Source organism: Eschrichtius robustus, chromosome 9 (genome assembly GCF_028021215.1).
Source record: "Eschrichtius robustus isolate mEscRob2 chromosome 9, mEscRob2.pri, whole genome shotgun sequence".
NCBI lineage: Eukaryota > Metazoa > Chordata > Mammalia > Artiodactyla > Eschrichtiidae > Eschrichtius > Eschrichtius robustus.
In genome coordinates, this window is record NC_090832.1 from 12,976,091 (window position 1) to 12,993,153 (window position 17,063).

Sequence of the window (17,063 nt, forward strand, 5' to 3'; positions counted from 1 at the left end):
GCAAAAGATTTTTGTCAAATAATATGAGCTCATATAATGGTAACCATGATCCCCATTATTGGATTTCTAATTCCCCGTGATCGTCATTAATCTATGTGAGTGTTTACTTTTACATACAGATATGCAAATACACTAAGAATACATCTAAACAAGCCTATATAAAGGCCTTATGGCATTCAAACTGTCAGTATATAAATGTTAAAATTTAGTTCTAGGAGGCACCACTGAGTGCAGTGAAAACCAGACTAGGGGGATAGTAGGGCACATTAATTAAAAGTCTGGGTTATAATATCAAATTCAACTGGGTTCATTCCTCAGCCACTGCTCTTTACCTATGACCTTAGGCAAGTTAATTCCTTAAACATTGGTTTCCTCAACTGCAGAGATAATCCACACACCTCATATGATTAAATAAGATATACTGGATACAAACCAGTCAATAAATGTTATTACTAACAGTCTTTTTTTTTTTTTTTTAACATAAACCTAAATTTATTCAATGCAAATATTGTAATCCCTTTTTTTAAACCATTTTTTATTGAAGTATAGTTAATTTACAATTTTGTGTTAGTTTTAAGTGTGCAGCAAAGTGATTCAGTTATACGTATATATATATATATATTCTTTTTCAAATTCTTTTCCATTATAGGTTATTACAGGATATTGAATATACTTTCCTGTGCTATACAATAGGTCTTCTTGTTTACCTCTTTTTTGTATAGTAGCGTGTGTATGTTAATCCCAAACTCCTAATTTATCTCCTCCCTGCCATTAAACCCTTTGATAACCATAAGTTTGTTTTCTGTGTCTGTGAGTCTGTTTCTGTTTTGGAAATAAGTTCATTTGTATCATATTTTTAGATTCCACACATAAGTGATATCATATGGTATTTGTCTTTCTCTTTCTGACTGACTTTACGTAGTATGGTAATCTCTAGGTCCATCCATGTTGCTACAAATGGCGTTACTTCATTCTTTTCTGTGGCTGAGAAATATTCCATGGTATAAATGTACCACATCTTCTTTATCCATTCCTCTGTCCATGGACATTTAGGTTGCTTCCATGTCTTGGCTGTTGTAAATAGTGCTGTAGTGAACATTGGGGTGCACGTATCTTTTCAAATTAGAGTTTTGTCTGGATATATGCCCAGGAGTGGGATTGCAGGATCATATGGTAACCCTACTTTTAGTTTTTTAAGGGACCTCTATACTGTTCTCCATAGTGGCTGCACCATTTTACATTCCCACCAACAGTGTAGGAAGGTTCCTTTTTATCCACACCCTCTCCTGCATTTATTATTTGTAGACATTTTAATGATGGTCATCCTGGCTTGTATGAGATGATACCTCATTGTTGTTTTAATTTGTATTTCTCTAATAATTAGTGATATTGAGCATCTTTCCATGTGCCAGTTGGCCATCTGTATGTCTTCTTTGGAGAAATGTCTATTTAGGTCTGTTATTACTAATAGTCAAATATTTTGTGGCAATAAACATATTTCCAAGTAAACAATATTTTCTCATCCCAGATTGTAGCCAATTTACAGAAACATATTAAGCTCTTCTGCTATATTTATGAAAGGGATAATTCATTTTAAACTTAGATATACTCTAGTACTGCACATGCATAGAAGCACGCCTATATCATGCATGTGTATGCTCTCTCTCTGTCTCTCACACACACACACACACTCCTAACTGGAACTGTTTTCTTTTTAAACCAAAGAATTGAAAGAATAGCCACTTTGGCCTCATTCACAAAATATGCATTAATGTGGTCAAACCAGGTAATTTTGTGAGCTATCCTCATTTGGGACTTTGTCATGGAATTGAAATGCTTTTCCTTCTCAAATTGGTTCTCCACAGATGTCTTGTAAAAAAATCGAGAGCCAACTTTTGAGAGTGATTTGACAAATTAGGCTTCTGCTTTTAGTTTAGCTGGGGATAATATAGTTTTTTAGTTAACACAAATGCAAAGCATCTCCTTATTCCTTGACCTGCTACTTTGATCAAAATGTCAAGAAGCTGCTTAAAAAATAGTAACCCAAGGGTTTAGGAATGGGCTTGCCATATTGATGAGGAGTTAGCAGGAGGTACCATAATGTTAGCTTTATCATTGTTATATTACTTTGTTCTATAAGACTCACTGATTGATATATTAGAAAGTTAAGGCTTTGTCACAAGATAACTACATTATTTTGCTAAACACAAGATTCATTAGGTGAAAAAAATTAGTATCAATCAGCTTGACCGAATGGGTTACTCAGGTTAGAGAAAACAGTAACTTTGGTAGTGTTTGGATGAAGTTACATTTTAAATCAGCTTTCAGTTTAGTGTTTTGTTCAAAATTCAGATTATTGGACCCTACCTTGACTCAATGAACCAGATTTCTTAGAGTTCCTCAAAAGTTACACTTTCTGGAGCTCACTGTAAAGCTTGAGGTCCTCTGCCTGAGACCATACGCTAATATTCGAGTGCAAAGTGGTATTTTGTGGGATAGCAGAGAAAAGTTTTGGATTAATATGAGAAGTCTAGATATTTGTCTGTGTTCTGCCTCTTACTGGTGGTTTGATCTTGTATAATCACTTAACCTCCCTGAACATTTATTTTTCTCATGTTTACCCATTAGGGTTATTATAGGAAGCCGATGTGATAAAAGCACTTTTTAATCTGCATGCTATCATATAAGAGTAAGATAACATTATTATTATGGTTATAGTGAATGCAAACTCTTTAAATAGTAATCTAACTGACATAACAGAGTTTTCTTTTCCCATATAATGTTATACATTAAAAAATAATCTAGGTGTCAAAACTAAAAATACATTAGAGAACGTGATCAGGGTGGAAACCAAGCAGTGAAGGCAGGCCAGCATCTCAGGTCTGAGTTGGACCTGGACTGATTTGAGCAAATGATGGGAGTGTTTTGAAGCCAAGTGGAATCCAATGAGGACAACAACAGGGTACAAAGAAATTAAATTGCATTGAGAGCAGATGGAAAATGAATGCCTTTGCCTAAGTCTACCTACCAAAGGTCTGGAAGACATAAAGACAACAAGCTGAACATAAATCAGGTATGAATCACTACAGCTGGAGCAGTACGCTGGGCCCTGGAATGCATAAAAGAATAGGAGACCATCTTTTTTTTTTTTTTTTTTCCACATTGAACCAGGGTATGAGCTCTTTAGGGCCCTGAGTCTGGTTCCTGACCTCCTTATCAATAGCACTTATTAAAAATAAAATTAGAAGGCAAGCACCACTGTAAGAAAATTTTTGAAAAGTGTAACTTTGGATCAGAGGACTAAAGGCTGGAGAGAAAAAATGAAGAATCTCTCCTGTGAACATTTTTTTTACTGAAGGGAGAGCCTGAAATAATGTCAGGGTATTACACAATCCTTTAGCTTGTCAATCAGTGGTAAGAAAGGGGTCATTCCTACCCCCTCCATATCTCCTGAAATATCAAAAGATATTTATTCAATCATTCATTTATTCAACAGATGTTTTTGGAGTACGTTTCACTGTGCTAGGCAGATACTGGAGATACAAGAAGGAGCCAGGCAGATATAATTTGTGCTCTCAGGAAGCTAAGGCTAACCTGCCCCATGCCCCATGTGCCTACTGTAGATGGTTAGCAAAAGTGGCCACAGTGACTTCCCTCCCTACGGACACACCCCTTTACAATGTGACTGCAGCTCCATCAATAGGTAGAGTCTGTTTTCCCACCCTTTGAACCTAGAACCTGTGATGGCCGTGAGAACAAGCCTGGGCTAACACAGATGATGGTAGATGAGGATGCATGAGGAGCTAGCCATTCTCACTATGGCCACCTTAGATCAGCTGGCTGACAGCCCATAGAGGGGCTCACAACAGAGTGAGCCCAGCTAAGACTGGAAGAGCTGTCTAGCCCAGCCCAGACCAAATGACTGATCTATAGAATTGTAAACTAAATAAATGGTTGCTTTCAGTCATTAAATTTTGGAATGATTTGTTATGCAGCAAAAGCTGACCAAGTAGCCCTTACCTATGTAAGTATGACTCAAAGTTTATCTTGGGCACATAATTTTTTTATATGATCAAATTACCTTGATAACTGCCAACTCTCCACTTGACTTTGCGTTGCATGGACATGATCTCAGTGTACAGTTGTCAGAATACAGACACCCTGGGAAGGTTTGATATTGGATCTGTGATCTGCAGAATATGAAGTTGACTAATGTGCTTGACGTGTGACACATACAGTACAACATATTTCTTGGAGAAAATACAAATGACGTAGATAGGCAGGACATAAACATCTACAATGGTACAGACAGCAGTTAAACAGTTAATGCAAATCCAATTAGCTTTGTTTCCCAACATGACGGTTCATGACTTAAAAAAAAAAGAAAAAAAAAACCAAAAACACCTCTCTGTCAGATACTGAATTTGTAAGCGAATCAACGTCCTATGGACACAGCCGTAAAGTCTCCAATTTTTCCCCCAAATACTTTTATTATTTTGATATATTAGTGAAAATATTACCAAAGACTTATGTATTGTTCCAGATGTCTGTGTGTAACTGCCTTGATTCTAATGATGACTCATCAGTGGAGATTAGTGAAAGGGATATTTGATTTATCTTAATTTTCAAATATGTCAGAGTGTCTTTTCCTCTTTTCCTGGTATCCACCCTTCTGTGTCCAGCTCTCCCAGCTAGGCATCTTGGGAAAGCAGCCAATTCCAGGGCTAATGTGTTTCTGCAGTTATCTGACACTGACGCTGCTTCAGAGAGGCAGCAATGAAGATAAGCCCCATTTGGATGTATTTTTAAAGCAAACCTTTTGGTTACTTAGCCCAGAGCTTCCCCAGTTAGCTTCCTTTCTCTTCTCTCTGGCTGTGCAAGAACCACACATGTGGCTGTGAAACTGCTGGATTTGGAGGGGAGTCAAGGGCAGTGTCGGGGCAGCTGAAGGACACTCATGCTGAACTCAGGAAAAACGCTCCACCAGACAAGCTAGGAGCTGTATTTCCAGGAAAGCAAGGCAGGTGAAGGGTTCTGAGAGGATCAGATATGACAAGAGGCCCCGGCAGTGGTCCAGGGTACAATACCAGCAGCCACTCCCCGAAGTGCCTGAAAGGAGAGGGAGGGTATAAACAGGTGCTTAAGGAGAGAGAACGAATCCTTTACAATGGCCATCGTTTTGCTCCAATGGTAAATATTTTAACCTTAGTTTAGGACTGAGGGTTTTAAGTTGCATTCCTTAACGTATTATCCTCAGGTTAGAGAAAAATCTATTTAAATTCCTACCCTCTTTAAGTTATTCACAAGATTTCCAGAGTCCCTGAGAAGGAGAGCCACTTAGTAAATGGAGCAGGCTTAGAGATCTTGATGTGAAGAAAAAAATAAATAAATAAACAGAGTAGAAAAAGAGTTCTTTCTGGCTTTTGTTTCTGAAATGGAATTAGAAGTGAGACATAATAAGTTAATAATTTCCCTTTGGTTGGAAATAGGCCTGCCATCATTACCTCATGTTCCCCAGGGCTTGCAAGTTCCTGGGTTCATTTTAGCATTATTTAATATCAAGAATATGAGGATTAACGTCGCTACGGCAGATCCTTCTGGGCCATATTACATCGGTCCTGTGGTCAGTGAGAAGGGGTGAGCCTGGGCTGGGTTGGGTGGCAGTAGTGGCAGTCACAAGGGACAGCAAGGGGTGGGGAAGAGGAAGCAGAGAGGAAGCAGCTGCATCCTAAGGGAACCAGGCTCTCCCTCTGGCTCCTTGACTTGACTTCCTGATCATTTTTAGGGAGCCATCTGTCCCCACAGTTCTTCTCCCTGACCCTAGAAACTTTATCTAAGATTCTGACATGAGGATTTACTTTCACAGGGAGTTTGAATTTGAGTTCTGTGTTATAAAATTACACAGGCTGTGAGTTTTGGATGCTGGCACCATCATTCAGAAATTTACTTACTTAAATTAATTTTAATAATTAAGTGACTGATTTACTTTACAGGTTAGACTCCAAAGTTTCCAAACCAGTGGCTTAACAAGGCAATATTAACTTAGAGACAGATTTTTTTTTTCTCTTCCCTCCTTTTTGATTTCTCATGTGATTATTCTGTTGTGTGTAAACCTTGCATCTTCTGTGCAAGCTCCCATCTGTACTCTTCTGTGCATAGGGATATATCTTCCAACAAATAGTCACTCCTCATTATGTTAACCTCAGCTGGTATGATGACTGTTGCAAAACTAATTTAGTTCTAAAAATTAAGTAATAAGTTTGATGTTTTCTCTAGAGTTCAGGTATAAAAATTTATAAATCAGTGACTTAACAAGGTTAAGGACAGGCCATTTAATCCTCTTTTCTCCTTTGGTGTGACAATGAGTTGCTGGGAACATCGTCCCCCATCACTACAGTGGGCAAAGTGCTGACACTTTCTCTGTAACCATAGATCCAGAGCAGGACTGGCTTTTGAGAAGTGACAGGTACATTGGAGTGGTATGCGTGAAACACCTAACATTGGGGGGAATGAGAAGAATTCTAGATTAAGATCACTTCCACAATGTGCTGAAGTCATTAATTTTGCATAGAAGCAAAGGCTGTGAAGATAGTAGATTTTTAGTAGATTTATGGATATCTGATTGGAATGTCTCTATATCTGAATGAATATGTACGAAATACATAGAGCTCAGCTTATGTAACGAAGTGCCTCTCTGTCACAATGATCATAATTTGCTCCCCTCCTCCCCGCCTCCTCACTGATCTCAGTCCCCTGGTTACTGATCCTCTTCCAGCGGATTCAAATCTTGGATTTTAAGAAGCTCTATAATTTTTCTGTCATCCCCAGGAGGTACACCCAATCCTAGAAGCTGCATACCTGATGGTTAGTCCTATCCACTGTATTGGCCGTGGAGGGGAGGTCTCTGGTGTTCTGACGCATTCTAGTGGAGTTTTGCTGCTCAGTGGTGGAGGAAGTTGGGATACAGAACTCTCTGAAGCATCGTTTGAAGTTTTCATCCAGAAATGCGTAAAGGACTGGGTTCAGGCAGCTGTTTGTGTAACCTAGAGCAATGCAGAAGTGCCAGGAAACAGTCTGGAAAGTAGTTTCTGGGATTGTGATCAAGGCTTTGATGATGACGTAAATGTGAATGGGGGTCCAGCAGACAATGAACACGGCCACAACCACCAGCACCATCCTGGTGATTCTTCGCAGGTTCCGATCCTTTTCTTTGGAGCCAGAGAGCATGCGGACACTCTTGAGGCGTAAGATCATCAGTCCATAACACACCGTAATGATGAGGACAGGCATGATGAAGGCAAAGATGAAAACACAGATTTTCAGCAGGTTTTCCCAGTACCAGGTTGGGTGAGAAAATGTTAGTGTACAATCTATGGAACCTAGAAGAAAAGAATTATAAGGAAGAATTAGCAACAACTTTTAAAGATGTCATTAGGTGTTACGATTGCCATTTTGCTCTCTAATTTATCGCCTTGACCTGAGTTAACTTATGGCTATTACTACACAAGCCAGAAAAGGAAGATTTAAAGAAATCATGGAAGAAACTCAGTTCTCTTTTGATTTTCAGGGAGAGTTATGTTTTCCAAACATGTCATTTAGCTTGTCCACTTTGATGACATTAAGCTTTCATTCAGTCAACAATTATGGATCTGTCACCATGAGCTAGATCCACTGTGGGGTCTAAGTTGATATAAAAATATAATCACTGTCCAGATTCTATAGGAGTTTCCAGCTAATGGATGTCTTCATTCCATTTTCTGGGTTTTTTTTGGCCACCCATGTGGCTTGCGAGATCTTAGTTCCCCAACCCAGCCACCACCGCAGTGAAAGCGCTGAGTCCTAACCACTGGACTACCAGGGGATTCCCTTAACTCCACTTTTTGATGGGTGGTTTATCATTCTGAAATGAGGTCTAAAAAGATAAATTTGTCATGTAGGCAGCCACTTGAGATTCTAAAACAAGCCTCCACTTAATGTTCTTTGGGTTTAAGCTCTAATTACTCTTGAAAGAGCTGTGTTCTTATTTTCCCGTCATTTTGATGAAGTAAGTGCAGAGAAATCAGGAACCAATAGATTATGGTTTATCTTCTCTTTCAAATGTTTACCGGACTTAAAATTATAGGGGAAAATTCCTATTTCAAAATATTCAAAACTATTTTGCTAAAAAGAATCATTAAAATTACAGTTTGACTACAGCATGGGACCACTCCATAATTTCTACTTGGCTTATGACTTCACCAACATATCTATCTATATTCTCTCTATCCCTCAGGCCTGCAGCCATACTCACCTTGCCGGTACTTTGTTGTTGCCATGAACATCACAGGCAGACCAATGGCTGAAGAGAGGATCCAGTTGCAGATGTTGACGATCTTGGCATTGCGAGGAGTGCGGAAATCCAGGGCCTTGACGGGATGGCAGACTGCGATGTAGCGATCAATGCTCATGGTGCAGAGGGTGAATATGCTGGTGAACATATTATAGTAATCTATGGAGATCACAATCTTGCAGAGGATGGTTCCAAATGGCCATGTTCCCATTAGGTAATTGACACTCTGGAAGGGCAGGGTACTGGTTGCTAAGGCATCTGCCAGAGCAAGGTTGAAAATATAGATGTTGGTGGCAGTCTTCATTTTGGTGTATCTAAGAGATGAAGGTGCAGTGGCACCACCAGAAAAAAATAAAACCATCAGTGTGAAATATAGTTAAGCTTTCAATTAAAAAGCAAAAACTAAAAAACAAAAAACAGAACAAAGCAAAACCCCCCAAAACCAGAGCAAAAACAATTGCAAGGATTAGTGGAAAGCATTTGAGATTAGATTCAGAGGAACTCTTTCACAGTACTAGATTGGCCATTTATAACCATGTGCCTATGGGCTATATATATAATTTCTCTACCTATCAGTTTCGTTATCTGTAAAAAAGTTATAATAATAGCTGCCATACTGATTTATTGGTTTATTTGCTTTTTAAAAAAATGTGCCAGACACTGTGATAGGTGTAATAGACACAGGGAGCACTCAGTCAAGTATCCAGACATGGGGTAATAATACATTTTAATTCTAAATATATGAGAAAAATTTCAGCTATATAGTTAAAATTATGGAACACTGTAATCATGCAAGAGTGTATGTATATGTACGTGTATACACATACACATGAACACACACATAAATATACAGGCTATTATGGAGTCATAGAGATAAGGCAAAGGGAATAGTAGGGGTAAAATAAGGAAAGAAGGAAGGCATCTTGGGAGTGTACATGCACAAGTTTAATCTTACAGTTGGTAGGAGTAGGTCATTCAAGACAGAGAGAAAGCCCAAGCAAAGGCATAGAGGTGAAATGGCATGATGTGTATGTTTGGCACTGAAAGAGTAAAAATGCCACCAGGAATGACAACGGATCTGATAAGGGAGGAATATAGAGGCCAGTTCATAGAGGGACTTGTATACCATGGTAAGAAGATTAGACTTTATCCACTTTGTGATGGGGAAGCTAAGGTTGTTTGTCTTGTTTTTATTATTTAATAACTTTATGGAGGCATGTAATAAAAGTATACAATTTGATAAGTTTTGCTATATGTACACACTTTCGAACCCATCATCATAACCAAGAGCAGGGATTGGCTTGCACACTCAATTAGACTGCACCTGATTTTGTAAATAGTTCTATTGGTACACACTCACACCCATTTCATTACTTCTTATCTATAACTGTTTTGATGATGCAATGGCAGAGTTGAGTAGTTGCAACAGAGACTATATGGCTTGCAAAGCCTAAAATATTTGCTATTTGGCCCTTTACAGCAAAAAATGCCAACTCTTGATCAAGATAATGAACATGTCAATCACTCCCCCCTCAATGTTTCCTTGTGCAGCTCTTTAATCTTTCCATCTTGTCCCTCCCTGCCTTGACCCCCACTCCCACTGTTCTATAGGCAATCACTGATCTTGATCTCCTTTCTGTCATTATAGATTAGTTTGCATTTTCTAGACTTTTTATGTAAATAGAATCACCCAATATGTACTCTTTTTTTGTCTAGCTTTTTCACTCAGCACAATTATTTTGAAATTTATTCACGTTGTTGCATGCATCAGTGATTCATTCTTTTTTATTGTCCAGTGGTATTTCATTGTATGGATATGTCATAACTTGTTTATCCACTCACCTATTAATGGGAATTGGGTTGCATCCACTTTTTAGATATTACAAATTAGCTGTTATGAACATTTTTGTACAAGTATTTGCATGGACTTATGTCTTTCTGTCTCTGGGATAAGTATTTAGGAGTGTTATGTGTCCTCAAAGCCGCAGAAATTAGAACTACCAAGTAGAAGATATAAACAGGTATGGCGAGACACTAATGAATTATATCTGATGTTAGAAGAATATCTTGCAAATATATTGTCAAATTGTCAAATATATTTGACACTCCACATCTATCTGCTCTGCTGTTGGTAACAGGACCACAATTTCACTCTAAGGAGCCACTCATTTCCCATTCTCAGTCCATGTGCTTTGCGATGGGCTCCATTGCTAGTTCAAGGCATGAAGATTCAAAGTGAATGCCCAGCAATGGTCTCATGTTTCAACTAGAGCCAGTGAGATTTTGGGGGGACTTCTGGGGAAAGAGTATATTATTTTTAAATAATTAAACCTGCGAGGATGCAAGGTATGTAGTTGTTGGAAGAGCCTGTCTGAAAATGGATTTAACCCACAGCATGTGGATCTGAGAGAGTGAGAGAGAAACCCATACCTAAAGCCTGCATGATGTAAAGGCATACTCGACCGCGTTAGTCACCTTCCCAGCCAGCAGACCTTACATTTCACATCTTATCTTTAGCAGAAAGTTTTATGTTAAATAATCAGGTTCTTTACTGTCAGTTTATGACTCATCATACTTTTAACATTTTCTTCAGGCTCATCTAAGCACCAGGTACTTAAGGATGTATGATTGTTTCATTAAAAAAAAAAAAAAATCCTTTCCTCCCCCAGAATGAGATGTTTGTGAAGCAAAATTAGGTTAGGGTTCCACATCACAAAAGGAAAAGTGAATATTTATCTATAAAGGCTGTGTCAATTGGCATTTTATAGGAATAATGCTGTTTTTCTCCATTTATCCAAAGAGATTTCCTCTAAAGATAGCCAGTATTCATATCCCAATTACTCACCCTTTGAATCACAGCAACATATAAAACAGAGTTCAGCAGTTTCCAAAATATGTGAAAGAAAATAATTATACAAGACTAAAGGTTTGGGAATTCCACTTGCCTCTGGCGTATCTCCAAAGGCTTCAATCTGAAGGGATAGTCTGACCAGAAAAGGGGTCATGCAGTCCAGCAAACATGAGCTTTTCATTCTGTTCTGTTCTGATGTGGTGGTATGAACATTGCCCCAGGAAAGTTACAGGAACAATCAGAGTCACGCTATAAGTTATAGGAGTATACGAACCAGAGTTAGCAAGCATGCCAAAGAGGTGAGCTGGAGGAAGGATTACCTTTGGGTTCAGTTTACCTGGGTGGGTCTGAGTAGAACTCCTGGATGTCAACACACAATCCTTTTTCCATCTTTTGTACCTATGAGTTCTTACTGTGTCATAGATGAGTTTAGTGGCAAAGTGGGCAAAACAAACTGGGAGGGATAGGTGACACGTTCTCAGAGTGTCTCACCTGTACTACAGGGCCTTTTTGACATTGTTCCTGCTACGCTACTGAGTTGGATCTTTTCCTCTAGGTGGTGAGCCAAGCTATTTTTTCCTTTCTAGTTATCCCACTGAAATTTTCCTAGTATATATTTTAAAAAACTTGTTCTAAATGACCGAGTAGTTTATTTGCTATATGAATCCAAATGAATTACAATGCAACTATTTAAAAAAATATCCTTCTCAGGACCTTCAATGCTTGACCCATTAGAGTGATTTTATGAAGCCTCCAGATGCTGTGTTGGGGAGGAGGCATTATGAAGCCCATTTCATTGGCAGCTCACCTGTTCTCCTGTGTTCCATACACAGCCTTTTATTTGTAAGTACCCTTCCTTTTTTGTGGTTATAATTCCTATTTATCTTCAGATGCATTCTTCATTCCATTTCTCCAAATATTACCACTTACACAATCATCATTGTTTTTTGACCCACTTGTGCTAAATGAAGCCAAACTGAATAAATTACTCTTGTATACCAATGGGATGGGCTTTGTAAACCTTTTGTTGTTGTTGTTCTATTTTGTTTTTGAGTTAATTCTTGAATTGTGATGACCCTATCTCTGTCCAGAAATAAAACGGACCAAGGATGCTTGAAAAGAGGAAGAAAGTATTCCAGAATCCAGCTTGTCAGTTTTGTACCCCATCATGTGCTTCACATGGCTCTCTACCTATTTTAGGAGTTCACAATAGAACCAGCTGGGATGTACAGAAGATTTTCGCCTCTTTTTGGGCTGATTTTCTGCCCTTTGATGTTTTACCAAATGGAGTTTTTTTTTTTTTTTTTTTTTTTTGCTAATATCAGTGAAGAAGAAAGATGTCTAAGTCAGTAAGGATTCAACGAGCCCCTTTTATATGTTCAGCATTGTGCTTGGAAAGATACCTTTTTCACATCTGTCATGACTTTTATATCCACTTACCCTCACATAGAGAAATTCATTTTTTTTTTTTAGAATTTTTTTAAAAATTTATTTATTTATATTTGGCTGCGTTGGGTCTTCGTTTCTGTGCGAGGGCTTTCTCCAGTTGCGGCGAGCGGGGGCCACTCTTCATCGCGGTGCGCAGGCCTCTCACTATCGTGGCCTCTCTCGTTGCGGAGCACAGGCTCCAGACACGCAGGCTCAGTAGCTGTGGCTCACGGGCTTAGTTGCTCCGCGGCATGTGGGATCTTCCCAGACCGGGGCTCGAACCCGTGTCCCCTGCATTGGCAGGCAGACTCTCAACCACTGAGCCACCTGGGAAGCCCCGAAATTCATATTTTTAATGGAGAAAAAGCCTCCTTAGAGTGTTGTCTTTTAATACTCATGATTAATTGGATAAAGCCAATGAAATAAAGGTACTTGTCCTACATTTCAGGTTATTATTTAGATGAAGAAAATGGTCATATTAGTACCTACCTGAATCTCTCCTTTATTATCCATTCCATTCTGTTGTCTCAGGCAAACATACGTGTGTGTGTGTGTGTGTGTGTGTGTGTGTGTGTGTATGTAAAAGAGAGAGAGAGAGAGAGAGAGGTTGAAAACAACCAAAACCTATGATACATTCTCCTTAGGTATTAACACAGAAAGAGACCGTATATTAGTTTATTATTTTCTGTTATCTTCTCAACTAGCTTAGTGGAGGGAACAGGGGATTTCTCACTTTGCTATAAAATATTCTAAAACATTTTACTTACATTTATTTCAAAGTGGTTTCTGTGGTCAGTGACCAAATTTCCAATGAGTTTATACTAGCAAAAGGAGAGAGTAGTATTCTGAGACCTCTGATCCCTGCAGACAGAAAAGTGATTATTGTTTACTAATTTGCCTCAGAAGAGAAGACAGAGAGAGGTTTACAGGAAATTAAACAGAGAGACACCTCCTTCCAGAGGTCAATTACCTCTTTCTGTCTCTGTGTCACCGGAGTGTAACAACCATCAGAGTCTTTTTCGTTGAGTGGTACTCTTTTTTTTTCATCCATACCGCCTTTTTGTTTTTCTCTATATTCCTACTTTCCTCCTACTCCATGTCCCATTAATGAAAATTCATGAAAAAAATAGCCTTCGGATGGAACAAGGACAAAAATCTGCTTTCTTCAAGCAGTGGATGAACTTTATAAATAGAAAATGCAAAACGAGTAACCGATCGTATTTTTATTTTCGCATTTGGTGCTAGAAAAAATCAGAATAAAATGTGTGGCTCCTTTTAATAATTGCATAGAATTCTAATGGCACTAGAATCTAAGATACTTCAATTGTACTGAGCATCCTGCTAACCTCATCATTTCATTCTCTTTTGGCTTCCAATTTGTCTATTTTCTTCTTTATTTTTCTTATTTTATTGCATGCATTTTTGTAAGGCTTTTTAAATCCTCTTGCTAGAATTGGGAACTGAGGTGGAGGATGGGGAGAGAACAGGGCCACACATCAATGGAGAGGGAAGGAAATGAAAAGAGAGACTCTTCCATTATGGCCAAGAGACTTTGCTTAACCATTTTTTGCATTACGCCTTTTGGAAGTGCTTGTTTCCTGCTTTATTTGATTTCTGAAAATTTTATATACTTCAGAATATTTATTTCATCAGAAGTTTATATGAAAAAAATAATGTTTTTTCCTTGATTCCTGTATTCTGTGATAAATAACATTTACCTATTATAGAAACATAATACCATGCTAAATCCTTTGATGTACGTAAACCATTATAATTCGGTGAAATATTCTTATCTGTGACTTTAGAGTTTTGTTTCCTGAAATATAGATTTTTATCTCTTTAGACCAAATTACTTCAAAAACAGCATCAGAATATCTGTCTCAGCCTTTTGCTTCATAGATAACAATGTTTTATTTTTATTCTAAAGGCCTGTTTTTAAAATTTAGAAATACTTCAGGGACTTCCCCGGTGACGCAGTGGTTAAGAATTTGCCTGCCAATACAGGGGACACAGGTTTGATCCCTTTGATCCCTGGTCCGGGAAGATCCCATATGCCTTGGAGCAACTAAGCCCACGAGCCACAACTACTGAGCCTGTGCACCACAACTACTGAACCCATGTGCTGCAACTACTGAAGTCTGCACGCCTAGAGCCTGTGATCTGCAACAAGAGAAGCCAACGCAATGAGAAGCCCATGCACCGCAACAAAGAGTAGCCCCAGCTTGCCGCACTAGAGAAAACCTGTGAGCAGCAATGAAGACCTAACACAGCCAGAAGAAAAAAAAGAAATACTGTAGCTTCCAAATTTGGGAGTTCTAAGAGAAAAGGAAATTCCTTATTTTAGGATCTGAAAGTTCTGAATGTAAAAAATAATCAAATGTGCATTACCACTAACATCAAATAATAATATATTCCTAGGTATTTCTTTAATATTGAAGGAACAAAAGAGAAAACTTCAAAATACAATAAACAATTCTACCAATGTCAATATTAGAAAATTTCTTTTTGAAGAAGCTCAAGTGTATGCTGTAGATTATAAATTTTTAGAGAGAATAGACTATGAGTAGAATTATTATCTACTGCACTTAGTGCAACAAATTTAAGATTTCATCTATACTTTTGGTGATGATGTTGTGTGTATAATCACTCAATACAAGTACAATATGAAAGGTAGCATGAACAGAAAAGTTGAAAAGTGATAATCAAATTATCCATTCAAAACAGAATCCAGCACAAGATGGTCACCAGTAAATGGAATTGAATACAGGAAGAAGGGTTTGGACTATAATTATTTTTCTTTATAATAAGACAAAACAACCCTTTTTTTAGGGAACCCGTGGCTTTTGAAGTAAAAGTAAACAGGGAATATTCCTTTTTGCCTTGTCATTTTGTTGTCAAATTAAAAAGAACTTTGGTCATAGAAGGTCATGGAACGATGAGAAGTAAGATCTGAAAGGGGCTTTCAAGACCACACAGTCTGATCACCTTTTTTTTTATGGTGGAAGAAACTAAGCACAGAGAGATGTACAAATGTTTGAGACCTTTACCCCCCATTTCCCTAAGCTTCATTTAAAACCGAAATGTACCTTCTGTGCTGTAACTGCATTGTCGGCCATGTGTATTTCTGGATGTTCATTGCTGATATACACAACCCACCGTGTAGCTAAAGCAAGGTAGGCATGCAAAGCTTTTTAATCTTCTTTTCAAAGATGCCTATGCTGGGAATATCTTGGGAATTTTGAGATATTTTCTCATTATGTCGAATGTTGTAACAGAATCATATTTTTTAAAGGAGAATTGAGTTTGCTCCTTTTCCTTTGCTTTACTCTTTCACAGTCCATGATTTAAGCCTATCAGTTCTATGTAGTTGACACACAACCTCTCTCTCAAATTCCATGACTACCTTTCCAACTCTCTTTGGGACATCTGTAATCTGCTATTGACTTCTCAAACGCAATACTTGTCAAAGTGTGCTTACTCTTTCTTACCCACCACCAACACCACTACCATCACCATCATCACAATCAATAATAGCAAAATAATCAATAACATCATTGAAGAAGATGTAACAAATGGAGAGTTGAGATAATTAGGAAGACAAAAGTTAATTAAATTTTTAGAAATAGGGAGTAGAAGAGGAAGGGTGAAATACGACTCCCAAATTCTAGCATGGAAGAATGGACAGATGGTAATATCACTATTTAACAGAGAAGGAAGAGAGGAAAAGCAGTTTTGGCGTTGATAGAAAGTTCAGTTTTGAGTGTACTGTGTTGCGGCACAAAAGAAAAATGACTATTGAGTACCCAAATATATGTTTGCAGTTCAGCTGGAGCAATTTATTTATGTCATCAGCCTCTAGATGTTAATTCCAGTCATGCAAGTGGATGAGATTGCCTTTTTGTATGATGCAAAATGTGAAGAATGTTGAAGTTAGAGAAGAACAAAGTTCCATAAAGGGACAGAAAAGAAGAGAAGGAGAGAACAAGGGAGAGACAGAAGGTGTGAATATGTTATACATGATACATCAGAATGTGAATGGGAGAGAAATTAGTTGTAAAATGTCAGAGCCGGAAGCTATTCTGTGGAAAACTCTTCTAATCACCAGACATACATTTTTGTAAATGGGAGATTTGATTTTTATCAATAACCAACAAAATAGTTATTTTCTATCATGGCTATATTTGATTATACAATGTAAAATGCAATTATTCATAGACTATAACATTGATGGCAGTTGCTTGAAATAGAATTTATCAGAATTCTTGCTTTTGAAAGCACAAGTTTGTAGCAGTACCACAGCCATGAGTATGTCTATATGTGAACTCATACATTTTATATATTCTAATATATTAGATCACTTCTTACTTATATGATACATATTTCCCTATAAATCTTATAGCTCATATAAGAAAGAAATTCAACAGAAATTTCCCCACATTTGATCATCTTAAAAAT

General features: G+C 37.9%; 1 protein-coding gene across 1 annotated transcript in view; it reads right to left on the reverse strand.

The window, feature by feature from the left end:
• The window catches only part of OPRM1 (opioid receptor mu 1), a 173,403-nt gene that overhangs the window by 132,204 nt on the left and 24,136 nt on the right, over positions 1-17,063 (reverse strand). The window contains exons 2-3 of the mRNA XM_068550743.1: positions 8,291-8,643; positions 6,859-7,379 (exon numbers count right to left, since the gene is read on the reverse strand). Of these exons, the coding sequence (XP_068406844.1) occupies positions 6,859-7,379; positions 8,291-8,643 (874 nt within the window). The remainder of the gene's footprint in view (positions 1-6,858; positions 7,380-8,290; positions 8,644-17,063) is intronic.